The sequence below is a fragment of the Podarcis vaucheri genome (genome assembly GCF_965113315.1).
Source record: "Podarcis vaucheri genome assembly, chromosome: 6".
Classification (NCBI taxonomy): domain Eukaryota; kingdom Metazoa; phylum Chordata; class Lepidosauria; order Squamata; family Lacertidae; genus Podarcis; species Podarcis vaucheri.
The window spans coordinates 79,480,799-79,495,303 of record NC_138764.1 but is presented as its reverse complement, the minus strand read 5'-3'; the positions used below and the strand labels follow the sequence as shown (position 1 = coordinate 79,495,303).

Sequence of the window (14,505 nt, the reverse complement as noted above, 5' to 3'; positions counted from 1 at the left end):
CTCTTAGTGCGCCCTTTTTCCTAAAGCAAAATTCCTGATGATCTTTCCAAGAAGAACGGCATTCCATGATGTTCCCCCTAGTAATGCCCTTTTCTCAGGCCTAAACTAGGAAGATCTCCTTTGTCTGGAGTTGGAACTGGAGGTGTGGCTTACCAGTAGAGACCATATTCCTAAAGTTGTGGCTGGTCAGATAACCTCTTTCAAGTTCTGAAATTGTTTCTATATGAGTTAAAGGTAAAGGGACCCCTGACCATTAGGTCCAGTCACGGACGACTCTGGGATTTCGGCGCTCATCTTGCTTTATTGGCCGAGGGAGCTGGCATACAGCTTCTAGGTCATGTGGCCAGCATGACTAAGCTGCTTCTGGCAAACCAGAGCAGTGCATGGAAACGCCATTTACCTTCCCACCGGAGTGGTACCTATTTATCTACTTGCACTTTGACGTGCTTTCAAACTGCTAGGTGAGCAGGAGCAGGGACCGAGCAACGGGAGCTCACCCCGTTGCGGGGATTCGAACCACCGACCTTCTGATCAGCAAGCCCTAGGCTCTGTGGTTTAGACCACAGTGCCACCCATGTCCCGTCTATATGAGTTAGATGGAGATAAAGGCAGACAAGTGACCCACTTGGAATTTAGGAGGGTGGTGTGTTAACCTGCCCTTGCTCCTTCCCTGCTTTCACATCCTTGACCGGTTTAAAATAATACCTTGGCAATTACCAGCAGGGTTTGAGGATTTGCTCTGAATACCTGACTTTGCACTGATGGGTTTTTGTATGTGCTAACACCTCTCTTTCTTTCTGTCACTTGTTTTCTGCTTTGGCTCTTATGCAGGATTCAGAAGGCATTGACATCATGCTAGGTGTTTGTGCCAATGGCCTTCTCATTTATAGGGACAGGCTGAGAATAAACCGTTTTGCCTGGCCCAAGATCCTCAAGATTTCATACAAGCGGAGTAATTTCTACATCAAAATTCGACCTGGTGAGGTAAGTGTCCAAAGTGTCCCCTGTCCAAAAGAAAGAAAAAAGTTCACTCTTTAGCAGACAGTCAATTCCTGGGGAGAAGCTGAACATTAGAAACACGAGTTTCCTCATCTGGGTAATGAGTGTTCAGCAGGTCCATAGATTTGGCATTGACATAATGGCCAACAATTATTTCTGGTTGCCACTGATTTGTCCCCTCTCTTGAGTCCTCTACCAAAGAAGGGATATATATTTCACTTTGAAACAAACTTTGGAGAAGCAGGAGAATGAGAAGCATGCTCACTATTTCTGTTTTATTTGAAGCCGAGTGCCAGATGGGAAGATTCCGTCTCTCAGTTTCTTTGCTCACATTTGCCCGAACATGTGAACACTGGGTCTGTGGATGGGAAGCAGTGTTGGCCATGCAAACTGTGCCCCAGAGCCCATTTCCACATGCACTCTATGTCTCCAGTCTTACCCTATGTTGAAAAGGAAAAGTCTGCTGGCCATTTTTAAACACATGCCCTTGGAATGTTGTTAGAACATCTTGTGCAATCAGGGACCTTTCTTCGTCTCTCATGCCTGGCACAGTGAAAAACTCCAACCACCCATCCTTTGAGTTTTCTGCAGTTCACAGAGAACCCAGAGAAAAGAAAGGGATTTTTTTTTTGCTGGGTGTCCATAGCAGGAGCAACCGGGGGGTGGGGGTGGGAAGGGCAGTCCCACTCACAACTGAGTTTGTGGATTCTGGAGTTGGAAAGATCTGTTTTAAGAACATGAGAAAAGTCCAGTTGGATCAGACCAAAGGCCCAGCATCCTGTTTTTAGAGTGGCCAAATTACATCAAGAACCACATGTTCAAAAACTGAACCCAACCACCAGCCTCAATGGAGCAGAAGCTGACGGTTGATGTAACTTGACCCTGGTGGGAAAACAGGAAACTGACTGTTCAACTGGAGCAGACCTTGATTTCATCTTTGCTGGCAACTACCTTCCTCCCTCCCTCTCTGTCCATCATTCCCTCAGGGGGGTTGGTAAGGCCTGACTTGATTCTTGGTCATAATGTCTGTTCTTTGTTCCCTGCAATTTCAGTATGAGCAGTTTGAGAGTACTATTGGCTTCAAGCTGCCCAACCACCGCTCAGCCAAGAGACTCTGGAAAGTTTGCATTGAGCACCACACGTTCTTCAGGTGAGACTGGGGGGGGGGATCATGAAGGCTTTGTCCTCTATAAGGAGGTGCTACAGATAAGATTGAAAGGTTTAGGGATCCTTTCTCGCTCAGTCTAGCCTATTTGACAGGGTTGTTGTGAAAATAAATTCAGATAAAGATATATTGCCACCCACCTGGAAGTCTAAATATGTTTTTGAGCAGGAAGCAACCTGTAGAACAGAGTCCCTGCCAGATATGATCTTTACCGTGGAGTGGTAATTTGAGGATTCCCAGATATGAGTCTCTGTTCTATTAAAAAAGAAAACCTCAGCCTTGTATCTTACAGCATGGATGGTGTTGCCTTATTACCTGACAGAGGGAACAGTGATCTTGTTTCCAGCTGTAGAATATGAAGCATACTGGTAGCTGAGACAGTTTACAGGGTAGGGCAAGATAGAGGGAGAAATGAGCTTTGTGTGTTCTGTGTTCTGTAAGACATCAACTAGGTTTAGAATTCTCTTGAAGGCAAAAATTATTTTACTGACTTGGTGTTGCTAGTTCCCAGAGTATGGTTTCACCCAGGCCCTCTGAGTTTGCGTGCATTTTTATTCTAGCCCTAGCTATGAATCAAGAAGGGAGAGGTCATGAATTTTACCTGTCCAATGAGATGCTGTTCATCTGTATCTTTTCAGTAAATATTCTAAGAGTCAATTCATATGTCACATTCTGTTGCTGCTATGAACTTTTAACAGCTCATAGGAGTGCATTGTGCTTCATTTGCGTGTGAAGGAGAGATGCATGCAGTATCTCCGGTCATAAATTCCCACTCACAGGAATGGGTTTCATGTGCTGCTTGTGGAAATTGATATATGGCATGGTTTGCATTCCTTTCTTCAGTATTAACACAGCTCAGATAAGTAGATCACTACAATCTGAGCTGTTGAATGTGCACGTCATGGGCAGAATTGTGTATCTGGTGCTCAATTCAGCATCTTGATAATCTCAACACCCACTGTTAAAGGGAGACTTTCAGAGTTCTGCTCAGTAGGATGATCTGGGAAATGAGTAGGCTATGCCAGGCATGGGCCAACCAGGATATTTAGTAGGCAGAAGTGTGTTTCAGGGCCCTGACAGTTACTTATGGTTGGCAAAAGAAAATGTATGCAGATCTGCCTTTACTGTTTGAGACTAACAGAACTGGTTATGACTCTGTAAGCTACTGTTTCTTAGGCAGCTGTCCATACACATCCGTTACTCCATCTCCAATGGATGGGACATTTGCCAGGGGCATTTGAGCTCTATTAAAGGAGCAAAGGCTTTGAGGCAACCTTTCCCCGCTCCTGGCCACACACTTTGCAGGTTTTCTACTTGTCTGCCTCTGAAACATTTCCTATCCTGACAGGCCAATGTTTTATACATCAAGACATAGTCCCAGATCGCTTACCCTGTACATTTCCTGTGACATCCTTTTCCCCTTTAACATTCACTGCAGAGCAGCTGGCAGAACATCCCTAGATGCATTTAGAAGGTTTGTTTGTTCAGATGGCAACACAAAGCAAGTAGAGCCAACTGTGGGTTTCTTTGTCACATTGTGTGGCTTCCACGTAATGCAAGGAGTCCGTCAATTGCATACGGTGCTCCTCACAATCTTCCGAAATTGGGCACATCCACAAAGCCAAAACTTCCTCTTCTTTCAAGGTGGGGTGGGAGAGCACATGAGAAAGAGCACTAGAGAGCTTCAGGGGATAAACTGTCCGTGCATCTAGCTGATAACAAAGCAATACAGGGAAGTGACACCGTGTCAGAATTCAGCTTACGCGAGGATTTGGCGAAGATGCAAGTGCAGGGCTTCAGTCTGCAGCTGGCAAGGGCCATTAATCCAAGCCACAATCAAGAGGCAGAGTCATAAAGTCAACTAGAATCAATAAGACCATTGGGCAAAACTCGAGACAGGAGAAATGGGAACTGGGGACATGATAAGGCATCAGGAGTGTGACTGGGGAAAAACCTTGAGCATTAGTGAAGAGCAGTCTAATGACACCCTGACTTGAGACGTCACTGTATGCAGATGGCTTTCTGTTTCCAGTCTTATGAAATGGACTCTATTGGAGGGGGAGTTTAGTGAACCCAGTTGGGTGTGCCTTCCAGGCCTTGAACACGATAGGTTTGTTTCTCCTCTTCCAGGCAAGGGCTGGGGCAAGTGGACTAAAGTTTGAAGTGGAGAACCATCACACACACAAAATACACACTTAAGTTTTTCTGTGTTTGCAGAGCAGGGGTAGGCGTGTTCTTTTCCGCACTGATGTTGTCTCTGTATCCCCGCCTCTGCTGCACGTGGGCCTGCCATAGTCACAGTCATAGAATTGAGGTGGAAGGGATCCAAGGGTCAACTAGTCCAACCCCTTGCAGTGCAGGATGGTTTTAAAGTTCTTAAAACTACCCCCCCATAAATAAATAAATAAATAATCATTGAGGTCTTCCTACCAATCCTTTATTCACACTAATAGAATAACAGATGTTTGGAAGCAGATGTTGCCATAATAACATAGCCTAGGAACTGGATATATTTACCACAGTGCAAATACATCTTTCCCCAAAGAGCTGCGTCAGCAGATGGCTGCACACTAAACGAACACATGTTCCAGCATAAGACCTGTGCATAGTTCTGGCCTTTGCTCCTTGCCTCACCTGGCACTCCAGCCATTAACATCCCAGGGAAGCCCTCGGGGAACTCATGGAAGAGAGAGTTGGCTTGGAAGCTCTTCTTCGTCACGGGTTAACTTTCTACAGATTGTACTGATTTAGTTAATCCTAAATGATGGGGAACATCTTAGGCGTTGGCAGGCAGAATGTTTTAAAAATTTAGTTAAGGTTAGAAAAACCAAGTGTCCCAGAGAGCTTCATGTAGTGCTCTTCAGCTGGCTCGTTCACCAAACCAGAAGAATTGTGACATTCAGGTAGGCTAGAAAGGTGATAATGGATTATTCAATTCATATGCCATATACATAACCATTTTATATATAAAAAAGCCAGTGTGGTGCTGGATTGAGTGCTGGGCTTGGATTGAAAGTTCCAAGTAGGATTCAAATTATTACTATTATTATTATCATCATCATCATCATTTATACTCCACCCATCCGGTTGGGTTTCCCCAGCCACTTTGGGCAGCTCCAAACAGATTAAAAATTGAATAAAACATCAAACATTAAAAACTTCCCTAAACAGGGCTGCCTTCAGATGTCTTCTGAACGTGAAAGTCAGATAGTTGTTTATTTCCTTGACATCTGATGGGTGGGCGTTCCACAGGGTGGGCGCCACTACTGAGAAGACCCTCTGCCTGGTTCCCTGTAACCTCGCTTCTCGCAGTGAGGAAACTGCCAGAAGACCCTTGGAGGAGGACCTCAGTGCCCAGGCTGAATGATGAGGGTGGAGACGCTCCTTCAGTTATACTGGGCTGAGGCCGTTTAGGGCTTTAAAGGCACCAACACTTTGAGTTGTGCTTGGAAACGTTCTGGGAGCCAATGTAGGTCTTTCAGGACCAGTGTTATATGGTCTTGGTGGCTACTCCTAGACTAGCTGCCTCATTCTGGATTAGTTGTAGTTTCCGGGTCACCTTCAAAGGTAGCCCCACGTAGAGCTACCTGGTTACAAAGCTCTCTGTTTTGCAGAGGTTGGATGCCCATCTATCATGGACGCTTTAACTGAGTTTTCTGCATTGCATGGATTTGGATTGGATGTCCCTTGGGGTACCTTCCAGCCCTACAAGTCTATGATTGACCTTCAGACCGGTTAACAACACCCAATGGGATATCCCTCAGTATTGTGAACTCCTTCAAGGAGGGGTGACATTCAGATGCAATTACTAAATGAAACATCATATTAAAATAAGACCCGGATGTTTGGCTTGCTACAGGCACATTTTGCAGGAATATGCTAGCGTTTGTTCCAAAATGTAGTCGCATTTCTTTTTCAATAGGCATTTTTTTTTAATGTTACTTTCCCCGTAAACATATGTCAGGGAACTGACATCAGAGGGAGAGGCGAAGGGGAGGCTCCCAGATGATGCTGGCGAAGGACCCAGCAGCAGGGGGAGAAACAGCTCAGTAGAGGGGGAAGCCAATCAGCGCAACACCAGGGATAAAGGGGGGCAGACGGGGGAAGTGGAGAGAGGGCTCCAGGACTCTTCACTGGACATCAGTGAGGAGAGCCCAGGTCCTCCGCTACCCACGCCTTCCCTGTGCAGAAGACTCCCGTGCAGTGAGAGGAGGAGGAGACTGGGTGTCAAACAACTTTTATGTTGGAAGAGGTTCAAGAAACGCCCACTGACGGATTCTGCCAGTGACTGAGGCAGCCACGATGAGAAGGGGCTGTGCAGTCAGAAAGGTTTAACAAGGCAAATTAACCAGGAAAAGCACCAGTTTACGCATGAGTAACTCATACCCATTACACATATTTGCATGCATATCAAGGGTGATCCCATTGCAGGGGATCTCATTGCAGATCCCAAAACACATTTGTGTTTTGTAGCGCCATGAAAAGGTTGCAAATCCAAACAACTCTTTTATGTATAGTTGTGTGTGTGTGTGTGAGCAAGTGGACATTGCAAACAGTTTCTGTGGAGTGGAAGGTACAAGAGATGTTTCAGGCGGGGAAGCACATAGTTTCAAATGAGTAGTGGAGATCTAGGAAACTGAGATAGCATAGCTGCCTTGCCTTGAGACGTAAGAGCCATTCTACACGTTACACAGAAGGACTTGTCAATCTAATGGGGTAGAATTCTGGACTGTAGCAGTTCCAACTGCAGGAAAGGGAACTCATAAAACTTGCACATCCAAGAGAAATGTTTAATGTTGCATACTCTCGAACATGTTGGTTTATTATAAAATAGGGAGCCTTTGACATGCAGGGACATTAAATAAATGCAACCTTTCCCTGTGTCATGGGGCACAGTCCAGAAATCTATCACTCAACTCTGCTTAATGTGTAGAATAAATCAACCTGTTTAGCAAGGCAGCACAGAACACAGATACATCAAAGTTTCAGATTGTCACAGTCAAGGGACCTTCAGATCAAACTCACTTGCTGCATCAGCAGGGCAAGTAAAATGGTCTTTCTTCAAAATTAGGGCATCAAAGTCCGATTAAACCATGATTGGAAGGAGAGCATAGCTACATTAATAACTTGCAGAAGGTTGTTCTGGCAAGTAAGAATCACTGTTTATTGATGAATGGTCATCTGTTGGCTAGGGAAACGGGTGGCGCTGTGGGTTAAACCACAGAGCCTAGGGCTTGCTGATCAGAAGGTTGGCGGTTCAAATCCCTGCAATGGGGTGAGCTCCCGTTTCTTGGTCCTTGCTCTTGCCAACCCAGCAGTTTGAAAGCACATCAAAGTGCAAGTAGATAAATAGGTACTGCTCCAGCGGGAAGGTAAACAGCATTTCCATGCACTGCTCTGGTTCGCCAGAAGCGGCTTAGTCATGCTGGCCACATGACCTGGAAGCTGTATGCTGGCTCCCTCGGCCAATAAAGCGAGATGAGCGCCGCAACCCCAGAGTCGTCCGCTACTGGACCTAATGGTCAGGGGTCCCTTTACCTTTTAATCTGTTAACTGGATGAGAACCTTGAACATTTTTGGTGGGGGGGGGGGTGCATGCATGATGTCTGCACATGAAGCCACAAATTTCATCTAATAGTACTTGCCCTGGAAAGAGTGATTAAGTAAACAATTACTTGACATTAGATTTCCATGCTCAGAACCCTGTATGACAGACAGTGCAACTCACAACCTTGAGGCTGATTGTAAGCTACCTCTGGCTAAACATATTTGATCATAATATCATAATGAAACATAACATTTTATTTATATTTATTGAACTTGTATACCTCCCTTCATCCAAAGATCTCGGGGCAGTTCACAGCATAAAATCTGCAAACTTTGAGATGTTGCCACTGCTGCCTGCTTTCCCTTTGTATCAGAGCTGGTACTTTGCATCCTATTGCTGAGTGGGCTACTAATCCATTACAATGTTTTCCCTCCTCCCCCCCTTCTGCAGGTTAGTGTCCCCGGAGCCTCCCCCAAAGGGCTTCCTAGTCATGGGCTCTAAGTTCCGCTACAGTGGGCGAACACAGGCTCAAACGCGACAGGCCAGCGCCCTGATCGATCGTCCTGCCCCTTACTTCGAGCGCTCCTCCAGCAAACGGTACACCATGTCTCGCAGCCTCGATGGAGGTATGCCCCAAATTGGGGAGGGGGAGGGAGATTGGTTCACTGGTGGGCATGGGAAGGCTAATGTTTAAAGGATGGGGCCATCAACTGGGGTGATGGGTGGTTGTGGGCTAGCGGGGCAAGTTTATTATTCCTTGCTATGTTGGGCTCAAGAACAGTTTTTTCCAACAATGGCTCATAGGAATCCCTTGGGTGGGTTGCCAGGCTTCCCAAAATGGGGCAAGGATTTTGGCTTCCATGGAGGAGATTATGCTTATCAGTGGCACCTAAACAAAGAGAAAAGTATTGGTGGCCCTTAGTCTGGGGACCATTGCTTTTAAGGAAAATTTTCTTTCAAATGTGCAAAAAGCTGTTTGCTATAGCAGAAAAAAATAGTCATATGTACATACAGATGCACACACATGCACAACAGCATGACTCATAGGGCTGTATCATGTTAAGAACTTAAGAAGGTAGGTAAAGGGAGCAGGTGGCTCTGTGGTCTAAACCACCAAGCTCATTTGTTCTGGGGGGCTGAATTTCCCTACTTTAGGACTTGTTTAACATAGGGATTCAGCAAAGAAGAAGCAAAAGATTCCATAGGAGAGCCAGTGTGGTGTAGTGGTTAAGAGCGGTGGACTCGTAATCTGGTGAACCAGGTTTGATTCCCCGCTCCTACACATGCAGCTGCTGGGTGACCTTGGGCTAGTCACACTTCTCTGAAGTCTCTCAGCCTCACTCATCTCACAGAGTGTTTGTTGTGGGGGAGGAAGGGAAAGGAGAATGTTAGCCGCTTTGAGACTCCTTCGGGTAGTGATAAAGCGGGATATCAAATCCAAACTCTTCTTCTTCTCTTCATTAGCCCTTTCAGTTTACCTGAGCTGCCACCTGCAACTTCTGGACATGAGATATCGGAGGGTTTTTGTGAATGCTGGAGAGGTTTTTCTTCATGTGTTGTTAGAAATATTATGTTCCCCAAGGCAACTCAGCTTCTCTTCTTGAAGAAACAGAGAAGCAGAGAGCGAAAGTGAAAAACTGCCCTAGAAAGGGAATTCTGTGCCCTAGAGGATGAGGAACTACAACAATTGAGTGGTCTTGTTTGCCACGTTTCTGCCATGTTGCATTGTCCCCCTACACTGTTGTAAACCCAGAAGCTCCTAAAAAAGTGGGTGACAGGAGCTCCATTTAAGATTTTGGGAAGTTAGTAGCAAGATTTGAAGAACAGCACTTTTCAACTGTGCTTACTGCACTTGCTAGCTATATATATATATATATATATATATATATATATATATATATATATATATGCAGGTTTTGGTGTCTTCGGGTGTCTTCCCGTGTAAGAGTCGGGGTGTCTGGGCGACGTTTCGATGAGGTCTCACTCGTCATCTTCAAGCTGGTGCTTTCGGCTTCTTGTTGCTGGAACAGAGCAGAGTCTCAAACACCAGACTCTGCTCTGTTCCAGTAGCAAGAAGCCGAAAGCACCAGCCTGAAGATGACGAGTGAGACCTCGTCGAAACGTCGCCCAGACACCCCGACTCTTACACGGGAAGACACCCGAAGACACCAAAACCTGCATTCCTGTACCCGTGAAAATCTACGAAAGCAAATATATATATATATATATATATATATATATATATATATATATATATATATATATATATATATACACATACATACACACACACACACACACACATACACCTATAGCAAAGTGATCAACACTGGTTAAGCAGTTGCCCCATTAATTTTAAGCAAAGGGGTTAGCAATGCATTCTTACTACATGGGGCTAATATATAATAAGTCACTATGTAGAAGCAGTGAGCTGACCAGAGACAGATGCATTCCTGAAGAATAGATCCACAATATGGGAGAGCAGTTGGTATACCTCCTCTTCTGCCTTCCATATATAGCACCCTCTATTTTTAATTGCTTTATTAGTTTAAAAAAAGAAAGAAAAAAGTCAACAAACGAAAAACCAAAGGATATACAAATTGCAAAGAGTAAATAAATTTCTTACAACACAACTTCTATTATGACTTCCGGTCACACCATCGAGTGTCCCAGGTTTCTTTTATGTAACACACTTTTGGTTATCATTCCAATCTTTTTCCATATTTCTATTTTTATAAGATTTTCTATGTTTCTACAGGGGTCATTCTAAGCCTGTCAGAGAATTCACATTTTTACAATGCTCTTTAAGATATTTTATGTAAATACCCCATTCTCTAATAAACGTTTGGTCTGTATTATTTCTAATTCTTCCTGTCATCTTTGATAATTCTGTAAATTCTAATAATTTTGTCTGCCAATCCACTTTGGTCGGGATGGAATCTCCTTTCCAATTTCTGGCTACTAAAATTCTTGCTGCCACAGTTGCATATAGGAAGATCTTCCTCATATTTTGGGGAATGTCCATACCTGTTATACCCAGTAGAAAGGCTCCAGGGTTTTTTCCAAAAGAGATTTTAAACATCTTTTTGAGCTCATTATATATTATGTCCCCAAATTCCCCTATTTTCCTACAATTCCACCACATGTGTATCATTGTACCCTCTGCCTCTCTACATCTCCAACAAATGCTTGACCTGGTTCTGTACATTTTTGCCAACTTTGATGGTGTTAGTGAAGTTCTCTTGCAGGGTGTAACATGCCGTAAACTTTAGGTGGATAGTTCCTCTATAGATGTAGCATAAAGTAAGCCACTTATTATACAGTGTGCTAAGCAAGAGATGATCAGCCCCGATGCAGATGAGTGGTGATGTTTTTGGGTTGTCAAGGACTTGACCCAAGGAATCTCAGGTAAACAAAGATCAAAATAAGGCTTGAATCCCAGAGCTGATTTTATGGCAGTGTTGGATCATGAGCCTGTGGGATGTCCCCCACCAAGGGAAAGGGGAGCTCTGCACCTTTTTTAAATATTGAGATTACATTGTTTCTAGAATTAAAAAGCAGGTACAGTAGCCTGTGCAGAACAAATCTACTCTTGCTTTTGGCTGGACTCAATGGGACAAAATAGGGCTCCTCCGTTTCTCTCTCTTTTCTGCACAGAATTCTCTCGCCCAGCTTCAGTCAGCGAGAATCACGATGGAGGAACAGAGTCAGACAGGAGAGACGAAGACAGCAGGTATGGAGGAAGAACGCGGTCCGAGACCGAGGATGAAGAGGTGACCACCCCAACAAAAATCAAGGAGCTAAAGGTACAAAATCTACATCGAGCCTTTGGGAGATCTGCCCCTGAAGGGAGGTTTCTGCCCTATCTGCCCCCTGGCCCCTACTCTTTGAATTAAGGGATGAATTAAGTGAGGAGCAAGCTCCCTTCATCTCAATACAGAATCGGGCTTTTCAAATCAAGCTGTTCCCCACCCCACGAATGGATGGAGCTTATAGGTCCTTTTCTATCTCTAGTGAGCCCTCCCAGCTCCATACCCCTTTCACAAGGGTAGCTTTGCTTGGCACGGATAGTGGAAGCAAAGAAGGCTGGCTAACGGCAGCAGCCGACATATTTTTAAGCTTGAATTCTCAGGGATTTGGGGCTCAGCTCATAATATATGAAATGGGATTTAATTCATTATTTAACAAATAATAATCTGCCCTTGTGGTTTCCTCTGACCTTCTCCATTCCCCAAATTTCCATCAGTAGATTTTTATGGCACACGCTATTCCTGGTTTCCTCATTTGCAGAGAAAAAGGCTACACCATAGAGAGCCCTTTCCAATGCTGACAACTCCATGCTGAAACCACATGGCATTACAGATGATATTTTTCTTGGCTCCTGAGTTATAACCTCAGTATAATGTGTGTTCTGTGAGTTCCCTTGACTGACACTGCTAGTTCCTTCCCTTCCCCTTCTTTTTGCTGCCAGCCGGAACAAGAAACCACCCCAAGGCACAAGCAGGAGGTATTCTCTTTCTGGAATGTCTTAACGCCTCATCAGTGCATCCTAGTGCTCATCCTCTTTTAAACATGCAAACCACACTGATTGTGCCCCTGTTTACTGGGATACAAGATGTATTCAGACTGGAAGCATCTTTTATTCCACAAGTAGCCCTCCTTGGAAGCAGTAGCCAGGTCACTTCAGCTACTTGCTTCCTAGGAAATCATCTATATTTTAATACCCAACTGACACTTTCCTGTGTTTTCTTAGTATCCCATTGTCTCTCTCTCTGTTTTCCGGCCCTGATGTCCTCAGGTAGGAAATAGGTATTTCAGAGGCAACAAATAGTTATGACAAGAATGTACACCACTCAGTGGCAGGTCAGAAGATCTGCATCATTGAAGTTTGTGCAGGTTAGGGTAGAACTGAAATTGGAGCTTTCACTTAGTCACCTTGCTAAGCTGCCAATCAGTAGAAAGCAAGGTAACCAAGTTGCCTTCAGTTTTTTCTTTGGATGATGAACTTGAGTGACATTTGATAGGTGAATTAAAAATAAACAACCAGGCTGCTAAAGTATCCAGCACAGGCTGTGAAGAAGAAGGTTAAGGCTCTTTCTTTCCACACAGCTTATTATTTGCAGATTTCTCCTGCTATGCAGAGTTGTTCCTCAACCTTTTCCCCTTTCAGAGAAGAACTATAGGGTTTCCATTCAAATTAGCCTGGATCCCATGATGAGAGAATTTTAGTTGATTTATTTTTAGCAGGCTTGAATCAGGCTCTAGAATCAAAACTGGAAAGCAAACCACAGTCAGAATGAAATGCTGTTACTGCATACTAATGTTGTCATGCTACAGTTTTAGTTTCCCAAGACAGCCAAGGTGTATCAGCTACTGATTTCCTGCCTGGCTGTCCATCCATCCACACAGACACACAAATTCTCCAAGCACCTGATCTTCAGTGCCGGCTATTGTTCCCTTTGTGTTGTTTTACCATCCATTACTTCTGCATGCTCCATATTGCAACCCTTTTATGGTCCTTATTTACAACCTCACCGGTACATGAATGGGGCAAGGGGCAAACTGATTCAGAGATGCTCACACTTCCAGTTCTTAGTTTCTCAGCCTCTGGGGCAGTCATTCCCCAAATATGTTCTCTAGCATGGCAGAAGAGGACTGCTAGTCTGGCGCAGGATACCAATTAAAGGGTCCTTTTAATTGCCCGCTCACAAAGGAGACTGCATGCCTAGCTATTCTGGCCTTGCCTCTTTAAAAACACAAGATGAGCCCTGCTGGATCAGGTCTATGGACCTTCTGTTCCACTATCCTGTTCTCACAGTGGCCAGACAGATGCCTATAGAAAGCCCCAAAGCGCTCAGTCTCCACTGCAGGCAAACTACTTCTGCTGAATTTCAGCATTGAAGATGGTTTAATCATTCAATCTCTCCTAGTTCATAGACAGCAGAATTACTCATCCTCAAAAGTTGCATCTCTTCAGCTGCAACTCTTTGCACGTTTATCTGGGAGCAAGTGCCACTGAAATCATTGGGGCTTCCTTCCGAGTAGAAATGCATAGGATTGCACTGAATATAAATCACTGTTTTTGGCATGCTTCTTTGTAGTTGGGAGTGACACCCAGAACAGTGACTCAAACAGAAGCACAAGAAGTTCACTCCCAGTTATTTTTAGTCTTAGACATTCAGAACAGAAAACTTTCAGTGTGACTCCAATTTTATTTCTGAAGAAAAATGTCCTTTGATTGTAAAAAGTTTGGGAAATGCTGCTCTGCTTTGAAGGGACTTGAAGCTGATGACTGGTTTTTGTGGCATCTCTGTGGAATCTGGAAATATGGGAAGGGGAGGCTTTCTTCAGAGCAGAATATCACAGGTAGAGAACAGGACCTAAATTCTTATTTGAGTTGGGCACACACATTTATTGTCTTCCTCTCTTTGAACCAGTTTGCACAATCCAACAGGGTGGAACTTCACTTAACCACAGTAAAAACTTTATAAAAAGGGGATGACTTAGTCGTATAATTCTGGCCCTGAACCCACTTGATTTTATACCAAACCTAGAGCCCTGTTTTCATCCTTTTTTACTATTTGAAATAGCCTATATCTGGCTCCTGGTTCAGATTTTAAATCTTCAGCTTTTTCAGTTGCAGACTTGATGTTCCTGAGGATATCGATCGAAATTACCATACAAGATTGGAAACACTGGACAGAAACATATCTGTCTCTTGGCTCCTTAAGCTGTTGACCCTAGAATGACTAACATTCCAATAAAATAAAATCTAGGCCTGTGGGAGTCAAGA

General features: G+C 44.2%; 1 protein-coding gene across 10 annotated transcripts in view; it reads left to right on the top strand.

Annotated features, from left to right (window-relative positions):
• EPB41L1 (erythrocyte membrane protein band 4.1 like 1) overlaps positions 1-14,505 on the top strand; it is a 170,942-nt gene that overhangs the window by 135,560 nt on the left and 20,877 nt on the right. For 8 of the 10 annotated variants that reach the window (XM_082225764.1, XM_082225760.1, XM_082225766.1 and 5 more), the window contains 5 exons: positions 832-984; positions 2,052-2,149; positions 8,163-8,338; positions 11,370-11,518; positions 12,184-12,219. In XM_082225764.1, coding sequence (XP_082081890.1) covers positions 832-984; positions 2,052-2,149; positions 8,163-8,338; positions 11,370-11,518; positions 12,184-12,219 — 612 coding nt within the window. The remainder of the gene's footprint in view (positions 1-831; positions 985-2,051; positions 2,150-8,162; positions 8,339-11,369; positions 11,519-12,183; positions 12,220-14,505) is intronic. The other 2 variants (XM_082225765.1, XM_082225769.1) reach the window with 1 other exon arrangement.